We start from the raw sequence: 21,874 nt of genomic DNA, 5'->3' as shown, positions 1-21,874 counted from the left end.
TTGATAAAATTTGACTTAAAACATCTGGTAAGTGTGCTACAGTCTTCGGCCTCTCAAACTATGAAAGTGGTGGGGATTTTTTTTATTTAAAAAACATTTTTAGTATAGATATATAGATCCCCACAGATTAGGATAACCATGTCCTTCCTAATGCCCATCACGTCCTTCAGCTTTAGAATATTTGTGTCAACCATATAAATTTTACTATCCTTTCTGCCTTTCTAGAATTTTCTCTAGCTCCAGCCTGAAAGGGGATTTCACCATTTCAACACCATTCTGACCATTAGGTAAGGCCTGGCAACTCCACCGGGAACCAGTTAATTGTAGGTTGTCACTCATAGCCCAATCCAAAACTTGTCTCCACACAGCTTCCAGAACAACAGAGTCTTAATGACCGCCACCCTTTACATTTCAGTCTTTAAGTTGATGAATGGAAGAAGGCATTTGTAACAGAGAAAACACACGTAGGTGCCTTTTCTAACCCAGGTGGGCAGCTCTACCTGCCATGTACATGTATATTTTTAAATGATGTGCATCCTCAATCTAACAGGGACTTTTGCATTTTAAAGAAGAGTCAAGATAACCCAAATAGCCATTACCAATGAAAATATCCAAGAGCAGAAACACTTAGGGGCAAGCAAACTCTTTATATCAAACTCTTCACAGCAAACTGACCTGTTTAAATCAAACCCGTTACATGAAATCCATCTCTTTGTTTTCCCTACCAACTTCCTGTTTGCAAATGAAAGATGTTTCTTTTTGGAAAGTGTCGCTTTAGGGATGCCAGTTTGTTCCCTAGTTATCTGGGAAATAAAACTACACTCGCCTGCATCATTATTGCTCATCCCCTATGGCCCCCAAGGGAGGGGAGTAAGTTTTAAATTAGTAGAGAAAAGATGAACGCTTTCCCTGTAAGTTTTACATGTAAATTAATAAAATCATGTAATCCAGCTTTTACTCTGGATACTAAAGAACTGAAGGTGACAAGCACTTCTTTGGTAACTTTCGTACACTGTGACACAAAATGGAATGGATCAGGGATTCAAGGGGGCGAGAGAAAATTCAGCTGTCCAAAAGACATTTTACTCGGCACCTACACTTGGTGTCAGGGTACAAGGATGACAGCAGCACTCAGCTTCAGAGAGTACACACGGTTCTCAGGAAGGACTGCATAATGCATCTACCACTAATACCTGGGTGAGTGACAACCATGTTGTCATGGGAACTTGGGGAGAACATCACTATCCCTTACAGATTCACAGAGGAGCAAGCATCTCCCCAGATCCTCTGAGTAGCATATACGCGTCTAATGGATGCAACGAGGTATAATAAAGTCACTATAATCTGTTCTATTTGTTCACTGTGGCATTTTACGTCTTCATCAGTCATGGCCAGAAGAGTCTCTTCCAGGTAAGACATTACCATCTATAATGATATGAATGCTTCCTGACTATTGCCATTCGTAGTGACTGAGAAACATGTACCAGCCCTTCTGTTTCAGGTAGCGATTTATTAAAGATGTATCTATGAATCACAGAGGATTTCCTTTCATGTACATTTTGAGGACCAGTGTTCTCCTGTTTTAAAATGTTGGCCTAGGGAAACCCCGTGGGCATCCCCTACTGCAAATAAACTGGCTGTTTGCAGGAGCTATCCCAAGGGGCCTTTCAGAGGCCATTATGTCACTGTGAAGACTCTGTTAAAAAGAGTAATTGGTATCAATAACACTTACCTGTGTATGCAGAGGAAAGGTTACCCAGCTGTAACAAGCCCAGAATAACACAGCTACTACTTAAAACACTGCAATGCTTGGGATTTATGAGAATAAGTCCTGTCAGTAATAATGCCCTTATCAGGGCCTTCTCGATTCATTTGGCATGCGCTGCTGTGCACTCACAGTTAAATCAAATCTGCCATGCAGTCTCGGGCTCTGGTGCTGCATGCTAGGTCCAAGCGATGCACACTGGGAAAGGTTCACTTCTCAAACAGGGTTGTTGGGGACAAGGCTTCAAAGGCCTTTATGACTCCTATATGGCTTTTAAAACAGTCAAAGGACTGTGTCACATGCAAACTCTGCAGTATAACTTGTGATTACCTTTGTGTCTCCAGGGTGTTAGAAAAATGAGAGGAAACAATTACCATCACATAGAAAGATGGATCAAGCATGAATCAATGTGGCAGAAACATAAACAAACAGACACCGGGTCAGACAAGGGAAGAAACCCCAAAGAACAACGATGATGACAGCAGCAACAACAACAACAACAACAACAACAACAACAAAGATCATTGCTTAACCTGTTTTGTCAGAGCTGGTATTGATGGTATTGGTAGTGATGGAGGTGAAGGTAGTCTTTGCGCTGTCCTTGGCAGTGACAGATTTCTGCTTATTTTTCACAGCTTCCAGTGCTTTGAGCTTCTTGGCATGTTTCGTGCCTTTGTAGTGGGCCGCAGCCTGGCTCTACAAAGGAGAACAAAATGAACCATGCAATCAGGCTCATTTCTAAACTAGCATTCTCTGTATTACTGCAAATACAGACTCCCTTTCAATAATAGGTACCATTCAAGCTAATTTTGGCTGTGGCCAAACAGTGGGGTTCTACTTAGAATGATGCTGGAAAGCAATGGGAATCGAGTTCTAAAACCTCTGGATGGAAGGAAGAAATATTTTATTGCTTTTCTTAGGAGAAGCGTAGCTGAGCACTAACACATCAACAACATTTTCTTTGTGGAGTGGAAAAAAATCAGAATTTACACCTGTATCATCTTTGTTCTGCCATGGAAGATGCTGGGCTCCCAAGGATTAACAAGGGCCCTGGGGAAAAAAAATAGCTCTCACCTTCTTGGCTTGGGAAATGTGTGTTTTCTTTCCACAAGGCACCTTATTAATACAGTCCCCAACAGGTGTCTACAGAAAGGAGTTCACCTATAACAAGGGAAGTTGGCACCCTGGGGACTGAGATTGAAGCTCGAAAGTTCAAAAGCAAATGTATTGCTTAAGTCTAAATGGAGTACACGGAAGCTGGGCAATTCTCCCATGCTTTCTTTTCTCCTTGCTTCCCACAGACAGTAGTCTGAGAAATTCAAGGCAGTGACATTCTTTCAACACGTGGGTCTTTCGTGCCCAGATCTGCTGTCAGGAGGCTCCGCTGTGTTTTGACTACCTAATGGGACCAATACAATTCTTTTTTCTGTGTCTTCTGAGATGTTTCAAAAATAGTAATATATATTTTCCCAAGTTCCTTTTTGCTTCACACTATCATTTTGGTACTGCAGAGACACATTTACAGAGATAGAAAATTATCATAAAGAAATCTATATGTATTAATGTTTATTTATGCAGATTAAAACCTTTGTGGCTTGGGGTGGGCTGGAGTGGGCAGGGAGATTCTTAGATCAGGTTTTCCAGCTCAAAACCTTTAAAAATGTCACCTGACAAAGAAGGGGTCTCAATGGAGGCCTACGCCTGTCAGACTACCCATTACTCCAAAGGCTGGCTTAAACCCAATGTTCCATTTTGCAAGAAAAATAATAATCACATTGTTCTCTTCATTACAGCCACTGTGGTAGGTAGGGTGTTGCGATATATCTTTTTATAAATGATAAATAACCCACACCTTCATTTGCATCATTCTAACAAGCATCCTGAAAGGACTAGGTACCCTTATTGAAAGAACACTGGACAAGGAAATTATATATTAGAAACAGTTTGAACAGAGAGGACACTCATGCATCAGTTACAAGTTTTCCAACAACACATAACATCAAAAGACATAGTGTGAGCCAAAATATGGAGTTAAGATTTGCTACAGTTAATTGAAGAACCAGAACTAGACTGGGTAGGCTTGACTATACATGGGGAATGCTACTTTGATGGACAGAGAGGTGTGTCCCTTTTGATTTCCTGTCTAGTTCTCCTTCTTAATAAGCCAAGTCCTTTGGACATAGAGCTGTAGGGCAATATGCTATAGTCATTTAAGTCCACAAAGTAGTTGGTTATCTTCTTCAGCCAAATGCCTACATACTTTCCCTTAAAGCAAAGTTCTTTTTCTTCTGTCAGCATGCCTACCCCGGTATAGAGCTGGATGTTTTATATATAATAAATATTAAAAGACAGTGTTTAAATTAACATTAATATCTCCAAATTATACATTTTAAGGTTTCTAGCAAATCTGCCTTTTCAGTGGTATTTCAAACCAGACAAGACTTTGTTTTAGAACACCACAGTCACCAGGAAAGTATCACTATTTTGGAAATTAAGAAACTCACTCCAAAAGAACCCAACAAGTAAAGAGAATATTTATATCCCCAAAATTCTCTCCAAACTGGTACAACTAAGCCAATGCTTCCAACAAGTGAAATAGCTCAGGGAGCTGTGGGGAGGAGGGGCTCATAAAGTGACCAATAGTCAGGGTGCCCCAAATGAGACACCTGATACATTAAAAAACAAAAGAAAACAAAAAATGCATACTCACTTGTTAATTGAACAACAGTCCCAAAGCACCCTGATAATAATCATTTAATTAAAAATTATTCAGTTAAGAGAAAGCCAACTAAGCCTCCCATAAATTTGAAAAACAAACCCCATGATATGAAGGTCCAGAGGGCTACAGGAACCCACGGCATGGAGAGCAGAATTTAGGGGAACGATGGCACACAGAGGGGACACAGCACCAGAGGAGATCGATGTGATTGTGACGGAGTGAAAGTGGACATAACAGTTGGAAACCGGATGCAGACAGATAACCCTTTGGGAGATTATAAATTTTCTTTATTATTGACTGTTATTTAATGTTTGTAGAATTTATTGAATTGCTCTTGGGTTATACTAGTATTAATTTTTCAATCTATGTATTTGAGCTCCATAACTCTTGGTCTAACTTGATACAGGTGTGTTGAAAAAAGCGTGTTCCTTGTGAAAAAAAGAAAAAAGAAAAAAACAACTCAGCACTCTTTACTTACTACCCCTTTTTGTCATTTCACTGGACTGGATAGATTATTCAGCTACATCCAATCTTCCTGTGACTGTAGCCTAAGAAAGAATCCTGCTGGGAGATGTTCAAAAAACAGCAGTTGGCCAGAGATGCCTCTTTGGGCTCTGTCTGGGCAGAGAGACGCTGGATGCTGGATGTAACATAGCGCACCACAGTCCCTCCCCGGTTGTTTCCTGTTATTTACCAGCCCGTCTCTGAGTCAAGTCTGGGCACCGTCAGACACAAGCAAACACTTATTTTTCACAGGAATGATTCCAAGGTTAAAGAGGAGGGCTACTTCCCGAGGACACATTTCAGAATGGTGTGTTGTAAAACTAAAGCAGAATCAGATGATCACAGTACATGCTGAAGTGAGCAGAACAGTAAAAATTGGACTTTGACAACCTAACTTTTAAATAATAAGTGGGATTGTGTAAGAAATATCCCTATTACTAACCTTGAAATAGCACCTGGCACCAATGAATCTAACAAGTGTCATTGCAGAGGCGAGTGCTGACATTAAAGATAAGGGCACACATTCCGGCAGAAAAGGATGATGCCACTTTAAATGTCATCAGCACATCGTAGACATCAGTGGCCAGTCAGACTGGTCAGTCGTCAAATCTAATCTTTGGCATTTCAAAATGGCTTCCAGTTCAAAAACAACGCAAGTTCCAAAGTAGGTAAAAATAGCTGTTAGGTGGCCAACATTTGGGAGAAGAGTTTCATCCTTCTGAAACAGGCACACGCATTTATCTAAGTAAGAGGCTTACTTATCTCACTCATCTACGTAAGAGGCTTCATTGTAAATCGCTATTATCCTGTGAAACTCACAAAATATTTAGTATTCGTGTATCACGTTATTCCTTTAGCACCAATACCTTGTATACTTTTACTCTACATCCCTTACATAAATGTGTCTTAAAATGTTGTTTTCTTAAACTAGGAAGTGTATTGTAAGTACATGTATCTGGTTACCATAACCGATTAATTTTCATGAACACATTATTTCAAAAGGAACAATGTGGTCTTTGTTGGTGGAGAGCATGTAATTTTATGACATATTGAATTTAATAAAATAAATTGAACATTATAACATTAAATACAATATAAAATAATAAAGAGTAGTTATTGAAGCTGCTCTTAGGGGAGGACAGGGATAACACTTGAGCCAGAGGAATGCTTTTTTATTTTTTTAATGATCTGATATTGAAAATTTTAGCTTAGATTACTGTTTGAAAATGAAGACGAAATGCTAAAACATGATATAGTATGCTAAACTCTAAAACACTCTAGATTTATATTTGGGAGCCATTAAAATTAATCCATGAAAAATGTTAACTATTTTACTTAATCTAAGTACAGTTGATTGTATGCAGCATACACTCACTCACGTGAAACTCTGAGGCAGGGGGCACAGGCTCAGCCATGCGGATTAAGAGCAGTATCCTTTATACCCCGTCAGGGCCTTGTTCAATGTGTCGGACCTCACTTTTGTGTATACCAATCAAAGATTTCCAAGCCCTTGTTCTATCTGAATCCCCTTTTCATCAACCAACCCTCAGCTGAATTTAACATCCACAGAAAGCAACTGGAACAAAGTGTGGTCTCCAGACCAGTAGCAGCAACATGAGCTGGGAGCCTGCTAGAAAGGCAAATTCTCAACCTCCATTCCAGTCCCACAGAATCAGCAATCTGTGTTTTACAAGCTCTCCAGGTGATTCTGGTGCATATTAAAGTTTCAGAACCACTCATCTTAAATATTAGTGCATTTTCTCCAAAGATGACTCCTTCTTCTATATATAACCAGTCTACACTTTTAAGATCAATGCATAATCATTTGAAGATTGAACATTTATATATGTCTAAATGTCAGAAATATGTATTACCCAAGAAAAATTATCAAAAGTTTCTTTCCTTAAAAACAAGTCAAAAAAATAACTCAGATACATACATAATTGGAGGAAATCTATCCAAGGCGGATGAAGGCAAAAGAGCAAATCCACCTTGAAAATCTTTGTACAATTTTAAAACCCCATGTAAGTGCTTTCCAAGTCCTTGTGACTTTCTCTTTCCAGTTCCTACTTTTTCTCTCCAAGCTAATTATTATTGCAGTGTGACCCTCTGACCCCATTATTTTTACCTCCACATGGAGTGCTTTGCCACAGTCCATTTTGTGGGGGCTGCAGGAATCCCCAGTGCCATGAGAAAATAAGCAAAGCCAAGACCTGTATCACAACTGTTAAAACTTTACTATTCCAAGTACCTAATTCACTATTTTATTTGCATTAAACTAATGTAGTTTAGTCATGTCCTGGTTCTTTCTTTATGTACTTAGGGCTTTTTTTTTTTTTTAATTGAGGAAAGCTTCTCTCCAGCAGGCAAATAAAAACCACTGGGGAAAACCAAGTAGAGTGCCTCTTCTGTTGTTCCACTTAAACTATTTGAAGGAGAAATTTAAAGGTAGAAGAGTTCATTGTTTTACATTTTCCTTACTGTTGTGAATACACGTACCTTTAAATTCTCTTACACAATGGGGGAAGCTATGCGATGTAGACATTTTTATTCCTTAATTACATGTCCCATAAACAGTATTTACTAATTTATTTTTACTTGTGATCATGTAGTTAATGTGTAAGTAGATGACTACAGTACGAATAAAATGGAAAATTCTCTGGCATTGAGTCCCAAAGTAAAAAACATGACTCAATTAAGGGTGTTCTCTCTGAGCTCAAGTGATTGATGCCTTACTTTAAATGTGTTCCTGTCTTCTATACTCTTCAATACAGAAATTGACAGTAATAGTCACAGGAATAAAAAAATAGAAAAAAAAAAAGATAATCCCACAAGAGTAAAGTGATTTTTATACATTACCACTACTCACTGGGAAAAGTCTAAATAAAAAAGAAAGGAGGAATGTTATAATTTCTGAGATACATTAGGTAACTCTAATTTTTATTTTATAAGAAACAAAAATACCCTGTCATCAAATACTTATGTGATTGTAAAAAAATAATTTAGATGGACTCTTTTTCAAAGCTCTTCAACTCATCTACAACATCGCGATGCTTCAACACTAAGCTTTTAATGTTTTCAAGCATCTGATGTGAATGAGAAAGCAGAGAGTACTTACTGATTTGAGTGAGAAAAGCCACTGTGAAGGGTTCTGCCTGGCTCCCGTTGTGAAACCATCTTTTTCGTGTGTTTGGGATCCAGGCAGCTGCCTCACTGACCTCTCATGTTGGAGCCTCGACTGGAGGACAGGCTAACAGTGGGCTCTGGAAGCCCTGAGTGTATGGTCTAGTTGAGCTGAAAGGGACATCTGACTCTGGCTTGGTTAGCTCAATATTTTGGGGAGCTTTTTGGGAGCCAGAAACCTGAAGTGAGTTTTAATCCCAGTGATATAATCACAAAAATGTCTTCTGTGGAACTGTATATGTGAAACAATGTTCTCTACTTCGTCAGTGTTCAATATCCCTTCACAATGTCCTTAGCTAATACTTCACTCCATTTGTGAGTGTCATGTATCATTTAAAGTTTGGAGGCAATTAGAAATGTTGACTCTAAATATGTCTGTGGGTCAGGCTATTGTAGGTGTCGGTATCATCAGCATAGGAAAACATCTTTATTTCCTGGCATGACATGTATGCTTCCTCTAAGTAACCCCCAGCTTAACCTCCAGGCCCCCTACTTGCCCCAGACCCACCCAACCCCCTACTTACACCCCCCTTAACCCCACCTCTCTATCACAATATCTGTTCGTCAGCAAGGATAACTGCTTGTAGTGCAGATAAATGAGGGATATACCTCCCTTTTATTCTCTTAAGAAATACCACGCAAAGAAATCATTTGCAAGCCTTTGTATGACTAGTTCCCTCTGCACAGAGCACCTTATCTTGCTGACAGATGGCTATTCGTCACCTGTTACCTCCTTCATGTAGTCCTGGGTGTGCCTGCATTATAGCACTGACACAAGAAGGGTTAAATGTCTTTTCCCTCTTATAGAGAATCTCTCAACAGACAGGGAAAGACATGATGTTCCTTGTCATTTGTCCCTAGATCCCAGTCTAGATATCTAAATAGGCGCCTATTCAATGCACTTTGAGTTAGCTTCGTGTTTTGATTTCAAAATGGAAATATGCATATGGTGTCTCAATGGATTTTATATGTGAACAGGGTTCAACTTAATTCTCTGCCATTCTCTGGCACTTTGCCTTATCTGCTGAACACACTTCAGGGAATTTTTATGGCACTTAATGTTGTAAAAGCATCTGGCACAAACACAAACTATTATTTTTTTTCTACAGGAGAAGCTTATCACCAACTGCAAATTGTGCTATTTATGGGAGCTCTCTTTGCAAAGGACTAGTATTGAGATCGTTTCACTTTTTTTAATTCTGATGAATAACTAACACACTTTTTTTTAAACCTGGGAAATTCAATGAGTAATGCCAGAGATGACTCTGCAGTTTAAGATTTATTTAAAAGACCAAATTCTTTTAAATACATAAAAATTTTTAGTGTGGCAATGCTATTTCTCTGTTGACACCATTTTAAACTCTCATGGAGGAATATGTTATGCTCTAAAACAATATAGAGGAACTAATCCTGACATCATGAACCTATTTTCCTCCCTACAAATCTACATAATAACACATATCCTGCATTTGCTGAAGAAGAACATCTTCCATTAGGGGAAAACGATTAACTTTCCTATTTCTCCATAACTCAAGGAAGGACTTCTTTCTATAGGTTTGTAGCATTTCTAACTCGTAAATCTGAGAACTCTTACAATTGTTCCCTTAATGAAGTTGCCCCACAGATCACCTCTAAATTGCACAATTGTTAAGGAGATTCTTCAGGTCTACAAAATAATGGTTGATATTGGAGCCAGATGTTTCATCAGTCTTAAGCACCATAACAATTTTCTGAAGCACTTTGGGTGCACTGGGAGTATAAGAACACAAGTAATCTCAAGAACCTAGACCTCCAGGAAGAACTCATACTTATTCCAGGCCCTTTGCCATTCAGTTGCTCACGAAGAACTCACTGACCTGTGGCCAGACACTACTGTAAAATGAGACACATCAGACTGATACATCACTCTAAATTTACAAGTCTGATCTATTAAAACATGCCATAAACAAAATAAAAAGGGTTTGAAAAAATACTAAAGAAATATTTGCAAGTCCCAATGCAAAGGAGTTAAACTTCACGTTCTTAATTTCACTCTAGCTTAGGCCCAGCCCTTAGATACCATTCTTAGCATCTTTCTATTTGAGGATTCACCCATTGCAGTTATTTTAATATGAGCTCCAATAACTTAATGCTGATGTGCTACACAAAAGTGTGGAAAACTATGTGATGCTTCTTCATATCTCCAAATGTGAAGCCTTCAGGCATCAGAAGTATCGCTGGGCACCAGTCAGCTCTTGCTGAGAGCCTCGTAGACTCCGTTAAGGATTATGCTCTTTACTGTCTGCTCACATGCAAGGCTACTCAAAGGTTTTTAAGACATGTAGACTCATAAACACATTTGCATTTTTATGAGGTCACTCTGGCAGGAACAACAAGGCTGGATGGGAACAGGGGGACAAGAAGGGGGAAGGAGCAGAGGGTTGGATTATTATCCATTATCATTACACTTAGCGGCCCAAAGAAGAGATGACCACAGCTAAGAGTGTGACGATGACAGTATAAGCAGAGAGAGGGGGGTACCCACATTTGATTAATAGGTGAGATAAAAATGTCAAGAATTGACGGTGGACTTTGAGGGCTGGTCTCAAAGATGCCTCACAGGTTTCTGCTTCTTGCAAAGGCATGTTTTGAGGTTCCATTTCCTAAGAAGTGTTGATATTCAAAGGGGTCCGAGATTTTGTGGGGAGAAGAACATGAGGTGGCTTAGGGTATGTTAAGTTTGAGGACTCTAAAACAGGGGTGTCCAACCCACAGCCCATGGGCTGCAGGCAGCCCTGGAGGGCTATGAATGCGGCCCAACACGAAATGGTAAGTATACTTAGAACATTATGGGATTCTGTTTTTGTTTTTGTTAATGTTTGTGTATTTAATGTGTGACCCAAGGCAACTCTTCTTCTTCTAGTGTGACCCAGAGATGCCAAATGGTTGGACACCCCTGCAAGTTTGAAGCACTGAAATAAAATATGGGTTCTGTAATTAATTATGTCGTCTGGAGCTTAGAGGGGACGTCTAGGCTGTAGCTAAATTAGGGAGTTATCAGCAACAGATGGCAACCCAAGCCACTGGGAAATGCCATTTGAAAGGCAAATAAAATAGTTTTTCCTGTTTAACCACTGAAACACAATCCTTAATCAGCTGCAACATCTGAATGAATGAAGTAAGACTCGAACTGACAGTGCAGGAGACAACATATTTCCAAATTCTCCATTAAGCTAAAGTATATTTTTATCACTTAGCTTAAAAAAAAAAAGAGTCTTAAAGTGCTTTGCAATCTTCAAGGTCAGCCAGAGAATGAATCATTTTTATCCATTCCCTTTTTATTCTTGTATCAAAGTCAGTTAACTAGAAAGGATTCATTTCTTCTGATATATATAAGAGCATATCTTAGCATTTGGTCCCCAGAGGCTGATTTCATAAGGATAAAGGTTCCATCACTAGAGCTGCTACATCAAGATTGGTAAAGTCTGAGGACAGGAGGCTACAATGAGGTGGCCTTCAACCTAGGAGGAGGTTGTTGTCTTGGTTAAAATTGTAGTGGATGGAATTAGCCATTTACGGAAACGTATTAAAGGGAAGGTTGAAACCAACAAGGCAGGATGAAAGCGGTAATCAAGGGTGGACTAAATAGAAAAGAGAGTTGGGCTTAATGAGTGTTATTAACATGTCTGAAGTAAGACTGTCTGAGTTGAATAGGTTACATTCTGGCATCCAAAGGCAGCAGAATAAGAAGAAGAAGAAGAAAGAAGAAGAAAGAAGAAGAAGGCGGTGGTGGCGGCAATTTAAAGATTAACATTATGTAAATTTCTTTCCCCTTGATAAATGTAGTAAAAACAAAACAGAACTAATGTCACCTGTCCCTGTCTATTCAAGATGAAGACCAAAGGAGGAAGGGTTACTCTTGTAAATCACATATTTAAAAATTGTGAGTGTAACATTTAAAAGTCTTAGTAACCATAACATTTCAGCACTCTCTGGCTTTCGTATCTGAAGAAGTGAAAAGCTGCAATGCAATGAGGTTACTGAGATTCTAGTCCATATTATTTTTTAATATTTTCAAATGTTAGTTTTCCATTTTAAAATAGACCTTTAAATTCAATACTTTGGGGGACAGTGTCAAAACAGGGGCTTCATTTGACACATTTTTTTTCCAATTGTTCTTTTGTGATTAACACCATAAAAAGTAAAAAAAAAAAAAAGTTTTCTCTAAGCAAGAACTACGAAAACTTTGTAAATACTAAGAAATTTCTAACTATAGGATTTTGCATATTATCTGAATTCCCAAATTGTTTGAATTTACCAGGGTTGAAGTAAGTTAACAAAATTAAAGAACAACTATATTTTCATGGCAAGTTGGAATATTTTGAATCCAGACTTAAATACAGGACCTGTCTGAATGATGCTTGCTTATATCACTGCTTCCATTGCTTAAACCAGCAAGAGATTTCCCCCCTTGGGCATATATTAGCAATTCACTTTTTGCAGACAAGTACACAAATATGATTAGCTTTTGCAAATTGCTCTTTATTCTGTTACTGGTAAGTAATTTTTATATTATTACAGTGTAAACAGATGCTATTTTCCACTACACATTCAGTGGTAATGAGCTAATTTAATGTGTTAAAGCAACAAAAGAACTTCGAGAATGGTACAGTGATTCAAACTTCACAGAAACCGAGAGAAAAATCAAGGACAAAGTTTGCAACATAATCCCAATATTTAATTTTCAACAAGGAATTGTAGAGCCCGTGTCCTCTGAGGCTGTTTATTCAAAGTTGTGTTCTCACCTTCTCAGGGCAAGTCCTGAAAACAACCTTCCAAGTGGAGAGGTTCCCCCACTTCCTCTGCTCATCCCGCTCCCATTTCCTGAACCTCCCACTATTAGCGCCATTCCTTTAGGTTAAAAATCAGATTTATTTGCTTAATTTGTTCCTTAAAATATTGATGTATTCAACAAACGCCTATGCTGTGGGGCATTCCAACATATAGACAGGCATTGCAGGAAGCAGAGCTAGAAAAGGAGGTGAGGAACATGCGAAATAAGATGAAAAACCTGAAGAATCTGGCATTAGGAAAGCCAGGAGAATTAACAGCTTGTGGAAGGGAATGGTTTTCACTACTGACTGCTGCGGCACGTCGGCAGTGCATGGGATGTCTGCTGGGCTTTACAACATGTGTATTTCTGGTGATTGTGAAACAGGACAGCAGACCCTCAGGATCAATCCATTAGTTGGAACAATGGGTATCTGGAAAGGCGAATAAATGAGAGATCTGAATGCTTGGTCATGGTTGCCCACTCAGGTGGCCTTCAGACATACCCTTCACTCGTCTGACACTGTCACTCTGAACTGAGCCCTGTTGTCTTATTCCATTTGGCCACTTTAGGTTTCTGCGTTACAAGTGGACATCTGGAAACAGACCTGTACTTTGATTCTATCATTTGTAAAAGCACACAAGAGAGTTTATATTTTTAAAAACAGCAACGAGTTATCTTCAAGTACTTTCACTTTTATAAAGAAAGTCTACTGAGTAGGAAATTTTAAAAGTTTAAGAGAGGGAATAATATAAAATAAACTATAGAAAAATCATCCAATATTAATCCTTGCAGACTTTTCATTGATCTTATTCTGTCAGTAGGTGCATGGTTGGTGCTCAATACCTATTTGTTGAAGAATTGTGTATTATTGTGCCAAAAATGAAACTACACTCTGCTGCCCCATGAAGTATTTAATTTACTTATCAATACATATTAGACATTCCTTCATTTGATCGAGACTTTTTGGATCACAGCCTCATGGTGACAGCCACCCTTAGGGAGCGGTGATGTTGCTTGATACAGTAAGTAACAAGAAATGGGAAGGCGGAGGTCCCAGCTAGTCTCCTGACCTTATTCGTATATGCAACATAAATCTTTTCACCTCCAGTGTGAAATTTCCCCCACCCCTAAAATAGAGCACTGTTACAAAAGGTTAGAAGCAGGTTAATAAGGGAAATCATTTGTTACTTTGAAAGTAAATTTTTAGGTCAAGACTTGCAGCCCAGGATGGCTATGAATGTGGCCCAGCACAAAATCATAAATTTACTTAAAACCCTTTATTTGCTCATCAGTTTTCATTAGTGTTTGTGTATTTAGTGTGTGGCCCAAGACAACTCTTCTTCTTCCAGTGTGGCCCGAAGATGCCAAAAGGTTGCATAGCCCTGATCTTAATTATTCATAGAAATACGAACTCAAGGCTTTCCTCCACAGATTAGCTTTTTTAATTGGCCACCCTCTGTCTTCAATAGCCTCAACATCTGCAATGGTCATGACTTGCTAAGTCACCAAAACCACAGGAAACATAGCTGCCTGTCAATCAGAAACACTTACTGCAGAAAGATTATATATAAGAGAAATAAATGTGTATGTTTGCTAAATGTAAGGTCTATTTTTTACAGCTCCTTAGAGTTAACACAACTAATACTAAAGCTGTCCATAGATTTTTTTTTAGATAAGAAACAAACAATTTAGATTGCCCTAATCATGATATAGTAGCCCCACTTATCCACAGAAGATATGCTCCAAGACCCCCAGTAGATCCCTGAAGCCATGAATATGACCAAACCCTATATACTGTTTTATCCTATCTGTACATATGAAGGATTTTATGAAGAATTCATAGTTTCCCTCAAAATTAGATTTTAGTATATCCATTTCACAGATGAGAAAACTGAGGTTCATAGAGTTTAAGTGACTTGCTCAGCGTCCATGAGGAAAGATTTGAAGCTAGGTTTTCTTATCTCCAAAGCTTATAGTACTTTCATCACATCATGAAGAAATTTCAAATACTTCTTTTTTTTAAGATTTTATTTATTTTTAGAGAGGTAAAGGGAGAGAGAAAGAGAGGGTAAGAATTATCAATGTGTGGCTGCCTCTCACATGCCCCTAGCTCGCAACCCAGGCATGTGCCCTGACCGGGAATCGAACTGGTGACCCTTTGATTTGCAGGCCAGCACTCAACCACTGAGCCACACCAGCCTGGGCAAGAAAACATTAAAAAATACAAGTATATTTTTGACAGAGCCGATTCCTCATAATCCTTCTTCTATAACCCTCTATCTTTAACCACAAAAAGAAAACAATACTTTTTGAAATATTCTAGCTAGTTTATGGGGCACACTGAGGAGAACTCACAGAAGAAAGTTAGTTTTTCTTCCTTGGCACACAACCTGACTATACTACTCTTTTTTTTTTTTTAAGATTTTATTTATTTATTTTTAGAGAGGGAAGGGAGGGAGATAGAGAGAAAGAGAGAGAGAAACATCAATGTGCGGTTGCTGGGAGTTATGGCCTGCAACCTAGCCATGTACCCTGGCTGGGAATCGAACCTGCGACACTCTGGTTCGCAGTGACTATACTACTCTTATACTTAAAGGTTATATGATTGAGTTACAGACAATGAGTGTGAGTGGATGTGATCTGCTATATGCCCAGCCTTGTTCACTAAGACTTCCCAAGCACAATTTTCCAGGCTCTTTATACTTCTGCCTGTTGGATGCAGATACGCGAAGCCACTTGGAAGCTACATATCAAAGATGTTAAAACCACAGGATGAAAGGGCCAAGATTGCTGAATCACTACTTGGAAGAGATGTGCCAATGAATGAAGGGCACATATTTTGGACATTCCCCAAGCGGAATTTAAATATCTATTGTTAGAGCCATGATACATCTTTTGATTGATTTATACAACAGCCAGAGTTACATTAACCTAATGAAGGCATCTACCTTCTTATTATGCTTTACACCTAGATGAACACACAGTTCCCAGCCAAGGGAAAGAAGCGAGGGTGAGAGGGTGTGCGAGCAGACAGGCACACTGAAGTCTGCATGATTTATTTTTCAGCTAATCTTTGCTTAAAGGAAGCACCAAAGTGCTCTGAAAATCTACATTTCCATGATTTTAAGAGAAGCAAGAATATAACATATCTTTCATTAGGCTTCTTTGGGTATTTGTTTGGCGAGCCTGGAGTAAAGAAATACCTAGGAGGGGTGCTGGACCACAGATCTGGATAGACCCAGATCACCCTTTCTACACGATTCCTTGTCAGTTTTTCACAAACCAGTATGACTGGCATACCCAGTTTCCCCAAATGCTCACTCTACCTGAAACCAAAGGCGAGAAGACCACGACTAGAAGGTTTTCCCCATCTTACATCACAGCCAGGCCCTACCTCCTGACAACATGCAATGGAATTTCGTTTCTGACCTCCTATTGACTTGGACAGAATCAATCAAAAAACCCTGCTCCTTCCTACACAGACCCACAAATAACTGGTGAAACTCCCCATGACTTTAACACCATGAACTTCAAAAATAAGTACTACTTTTACTCTAGGAACCTTTGAACCTACAGCTTCTTATGTTTCTTCATTTTTCCTGGCTGTCCTTTCTTATCACACACTTAGAAAGCTTAAAAAAATAAAATAAATTACTTCCATCTTTTAAAAAAAATCTTTTCAGGAGACAGAGAGATAATCTTATGATACTCTTTTTAATCTTACATGAATCTCATCTATACATCCCATATCTTCTTGCAAGCATTCCTTCGTCACTACCTTCAAGTGAAGAAGAAACATTATGTTGCAATAGGTGTGTAAATGCAGAAAATGAATAAATCATTGTACAAATTTTAATACATCCAAGGAGATCATAGAACCAGGTCTATGAGCTAAGCAACAGGTAAAAGTCTTATTCTAAGTAAAATCAAGAGAAACTAAGTTTGAATTTAATGGTCCTGAGTTTAAATGTTGGCTTTCCAAACATGGACAGCATGACCTTGAGCAAATTACTATGTTCCAAACCTAAGTGTTTCCATTTGTAAAATTATTACAGGACACACTATTTTTTACTTTGTCAGGACCAAATTAGAGAAGCAAAATGACAGTACCTTGAACAAAGACTAAATTTGAGTGAGAAATTCGGGGCATCTCCATTCTGGTCTTTGATTTCCTCACTTTTTATCACATTAGAACCCTCTTGCAGAAGAAATAGCATTTTCTCCATCCAACTACCGGACTCATCTGCTTTCAAGAACCTCAACTAACTGCACCCTATCAGGTCTCACATACACTAATGGGAAGAGAAAACAGTAGTAGTTCTGGTAAGACAGAAAAACAATGTTAAGAATGTTTTCAGAATAACTTGCAAGAGTTGTGCTAAAACAGACCCTCAGCAGGTGAGGGGGGGGAGTTTGTTTTCTGGGTATTTCATTCTAAGGATCTTAGAAAGCCTAAGTGCCCCCTCCAGAGAGCAGAGGATGCATGGTTGAAAGTTGCCCAGCTCTACTGCAGTTACATCTACAAGAAAACACACTGTAAGGAGAAGCAGATGACTGAGAGTCAGCTGTGGGGGAACAGCAGGGAGAATAACTTGCCACAGGCTCTGCAGACCCAAAGGACAGTAACACAGGTAATGAAGAAGAAGAGTGGATTAAAAAGGAAGAAATCCCTGATTCCATCCAACTGGACTAATGGATGACCTTGTGGACTCACAGGAAATTAGATAGGAGAGAGAAATAAATTTGTGAACATGCACAGTCATCTAACATAGGATTTCTTTTTTAAAAGATACTTACTTACTTACTTATTTATAGAGAGAGGGGAAGGGAGGGAGAAAGAAAGGGAGGGCAACATCAGTTGTAGGTTGTCCCTTGCATGCCTCACACTGGGCACCTGGCCTGCAACCCAGGCATGTGCCCTGACTGGGAATTAGACCTGTGACCCTTTGCTTCACAGTCCAGTGCTTAATCCACTGAGCCACGCCAGTCAGGGCTGATGTCTTTACTGGCAAGGAACTAGGTCACCCCAACGTAATATTACAGACATAGCTGTGTCCCTAAAAGTTCCTACATTGAAATCATTCTCACCTGTATGTAAGTACAGACTAAAGAGGTGCTGCTCTGCTACAAGCTAGGAGTGGACACTGGTGAGAAAATCTCTCATTCCTCCACTTCCTGGCATTCCTCTCCACAGGTGCTAGTTGCTGCTTCTCCGGGTGGTTCCTGGGAACTTGCTTTGGGACGCTTAAGACTCCAGGGGAAGGGATGCCCTTAGAGGTACCTTTCAGTTAAAACATCATATTCAACACAGTGCATTTTAAAGAAACAGGAAGCAAGACATGCTGTGTTCCAGAAACGTTCCTTTTTTTTGCTTGAATATTTTAATTCTTGTTAAAGTTACTTGAAAAGACACGTTTGAGATTTATTTCTTCTTTTGATTTTTGGTGAGACAATAAATGAGCTTTTTTATTGATTTAGTTTGTTAATTAAATGCTGGCTTGATTGCCATCACAGTTTCGACTCTCACTCTCTTATTTTCTCTGTCATCCAAGTCTATGTCACGTATTCCCAAGATCTTTCAAGAAAACAGGAAACAAATTCACAGTTCAAACTGCCAAAAGATGTATTTTCCCTTTTATGGTGGCTATAGAAAAGCACTATATTTAATGAAATGCATGGACTCTGTGGTCAGAAGACATGGTTTCAATCCTCTGAGCCCCACCACCCGTTGGTAAGGTGGATTTATACAGGCTTTCAGAGTTCGAGCTTCTCATTGGCAAAGTAGAAGTAACAGTGCATGATTGCCTGCACATTCATTCTCAAATCAAATGTTAAAATCCATGCCATCTACTAAACTGTGTGCTAGACGCTAGGGTTATCCTGCTGAAAAAGAGTCTCAGTCCCTGTCCTGGTGAACTTGTCATTATAAGGGGCATAGGAGGCAGTGAATTTAAACACATTAAGTTCTCCACACGCAACAGTTATATCTACAATTGCTCAGGAGACTGTTATTATTATGACACATAAACCAATCTTGGTGCAGGTTATGGGTTTTTTTAGGCAATTTCAAGACGTACATGAAAAAATACAGCAAAAAAGAGCAATTTGCTTTCAGATGAAATGTATTTCTCCCACAGGATTGCTGTTGGAATAACTAAAGTGTACTTGTATACACCTACGAATGAATCATGTTAAATAGCCACCGTTTGACCATTTTTTGAACTTAAAACCAGCAATTTCGTATGCCCATCTTATGAGTCTGCGGTGGGGGAGGGGCTGCATGAAAGATATGTGTGGGAAGAACAGAGTGATAAACAGTATGTGTTGTGAAAATTTCAGTGTACTCAACATCGTATTTCACTAAATATAGATTTTGGATAATTAGATTTTAAGATATTCTTAAAAATGGACCATTTTGGCTTTCTGGCTATAGCTCCCATATGAATTCTGAAAGCCTAATGAAAAATGCTTTTAAAATGAAATCATCTACACCCCATATCTGAAACGAATGCAGGCAGCATTTGTACAGTGTCTCTCTGTCAGTTGTCCATGGTATTATATTATTTCTGAGTAAATCCCCCAAATAGAAATATATCCAGCAACTTCCAGGGTCATTTTCTGTTTCACCTTTCTGCTTATCCTTCCCAAGCATATATTCATTTCAGCATAGTCATTGCAGCCTATACTGAGTTCATGCCACGCTTGTTGAATGCCGGTGTTGGCCAGACACTATTCTAAGTACTGTGCATTTAAGAATACACTTAAGAGAGTCAATCAAAGCATTTCACAGAGACAAAGAGCCTATAAAATTCATTCCCTGGCACTCTAAAATGTCACTAACCTCTGATTTTGGAGAGGCTGTGCAATGGCCTCCCACGAGTCCAGAGACACGAGGGTTAAAGATCTTGGGACTCTCAGCCTGAGTCTGTACCGTGAAGATGGATATAATCACTGCCATAAATTGATAAGTTATGCATAAAGCTACAGTGACAAACAAGGCCACAAGACATCACAGGTCCCTGAAATTACTGATGTACTACCCAACCTCCAGTGGCCCTCACCCAGGACGCTGAGGCTCTAAATCTTCCCAATGGACTGGCAAATAAGCACTTCACCATTTAACGGAGGCAGAGGAAGCCGTTCATCACAGGCCTGTCGCATGGACTGCTGACACAAGAAACTTTTCCCCTCGTAGGAAACCACACAAGCACCATGTGAGTGCTTATCGGTTGGAAAATACCTGTTCTTTGCCCATGCTATCTGTCTCCTACGTGAGACTAAAGGGCAGTTCTCTTTGAGAAACATTTCGGTGCACTAAGCTTCTGAACTCCAGTCTAAGCTTATAAAGGTAAAACTTCCATGCATCTGTCTATGGTATATGAACTTATTTATAACCATACCCGTGCCTCCATAATGTATCTATACAACTCCAAATGCCAACTGTCTGATACCTGAACAGCAATTCACTGGATACCATTTTCAGAAAAATGTTAGGTCAAATGTGCATTTATTACACAAGATCTTGTGGCTTTGAATAAAAAGCAAAAGAGAGGGAACCAGAATCAACCTGTCAGTTGCCAAGTCAAGCTATAAATTGCTTCCAGGATTAATTTATATTACCTACCTATGTATTTTTTAAGATTTTATTCATTTATTTTTAGAGAGGGAAGGGAGGGAGATAGAGAGAGAGAGAGAGAGAGAGAGAGAGAGAGAGAAACATCAATGTGTGGTTGCTGGGAGTTATGGCCTGCAACCCAGGCATGTACCCTGACTGGGAATCAAACCTGCGATGCTTTGGTTCGCAGCCCACGCTCAATCCACTGAGCTACACCAGCCAAGGCTATATTACCTACCTATATTTTTAAAAAATAACAATGACTAGGCATGTTCAAAGATTTACTGAAAGAAATGGCCAAAAGGACAGAATACATTGGCAGTGCCAAATTAACAGTCAATTATCTAACTGAGAAAGACAGAAATATTGGACATCTAGCAATCCTTATCATAGGTTTGTAATTTGTGACTCTGGAAAGATACCAAGTTTGAAAACAAATTAGTGTCATACCTACTGTGAATCCACTGCTTTGCTTACAAGATTCCCTTTAATCCTCACAGTATCTAATGTGGTCGTGTTATCATTTTCACTGTATAAGAATCTGAGATTCTCAGAAGTTGAATTTGCTCAATACCACACCACTAGTAAGTGTTGAGACAGGATTACCCTGATCCACGTTTTTCCATATCATGACCCAGAACAAACAGTAATCCAGAAAATAACTCCTTTCTCATCGGAACCTGTATTGTGGATTAGGTGCAAGCCCAAACAATGGTCTTGGCGTTTTTATCAAGGGATCATCCAAAATTTGAACAGACTGCTCTCTCCACACTCTAAAATGTTTACTGTAGTAGGCTTAACATAATCTTCCTTTCCCTGCCCTCCCATATCCAGCAAACATGGTTCAACTCTCTGCCACAAAGAAACTGGAACTCGGCTTAGCAGCAAGCCACTCCCATGCTGACGGGGAGGAGAGAGCTGGAACAGTGCTTTTACAGGCCGCTCACCGCGATAAGCACAGCTGGGCTGCGGAGACCGCTTTTCCTAAATTCTGCTGCCAACTTGAATTTTATGATCTTTACTGGCAGATGATCAAATGCAAACTCTTAACTTACAGCCAAGTTACCTTAGGCAGCTGCTAGAAGAACTAATTTAGAATGCAAATCTAGTCCTTAATCTATGGGGAGATTGTTGCAGTGATGGATGATTTTTGAAGCCACAGTTCACGAAAGACACCTCCGATGCCCTTCATGTTATGGAAGGAGAAATATTTAGGTGCCAATTGTGTACTTTTGAGCAATTGCCCCATAGGGGGAACTGGAGTCCCATGGAAAG

General features: G+C 39.3%; 1 protein-coding gene across 4 annotated transcripts in view; it reads right to left on the bottom strand.

Annotated features, from left to right (window-relative positions):
- Positions 1-21,874, bottom strand: part of ZNF385D (zinc finger protein 385D) — a 759,183-nt gene that overhangs the window by 82,943 nt on the left and 654,366 nt on the right. For all 4 annotated transcript variants that reach the window (XM_036030594.1, XM_036030592.1, XM_028518327.2 and 1 more), the window contains one exon: positions 2,299-2,461. In XM_036030594.1, coding sequence (XP_035886487.1) covers positions 2,299-2,461 — 163 coding nt within the window. The remainder of the gene's footprint in view (positions 1-2,298; positions 2,462-21,874) is intronic.

This window comes from Phyllostomus discolor, chromosome 7 (genome assembly GCF_004126475.2).
Source record: "Phyllostomus discolor isolate MPI-MPIP mPhyDis1 chromosome 7, mPhyDis1.pri.v3, whole genome shotgun sequence".
NCBI lineage: Eukaryota > Metazoa > Chordata > Mammalia > Chiroptera > Phyllostomidae > Phyllostomus > Phyllostomus discolor.
The sequence above is the reverse complement of the archived record's forward strand: the minus strand, read 5'-3'. Positions and strand labels throughout refer to the sequence as shown.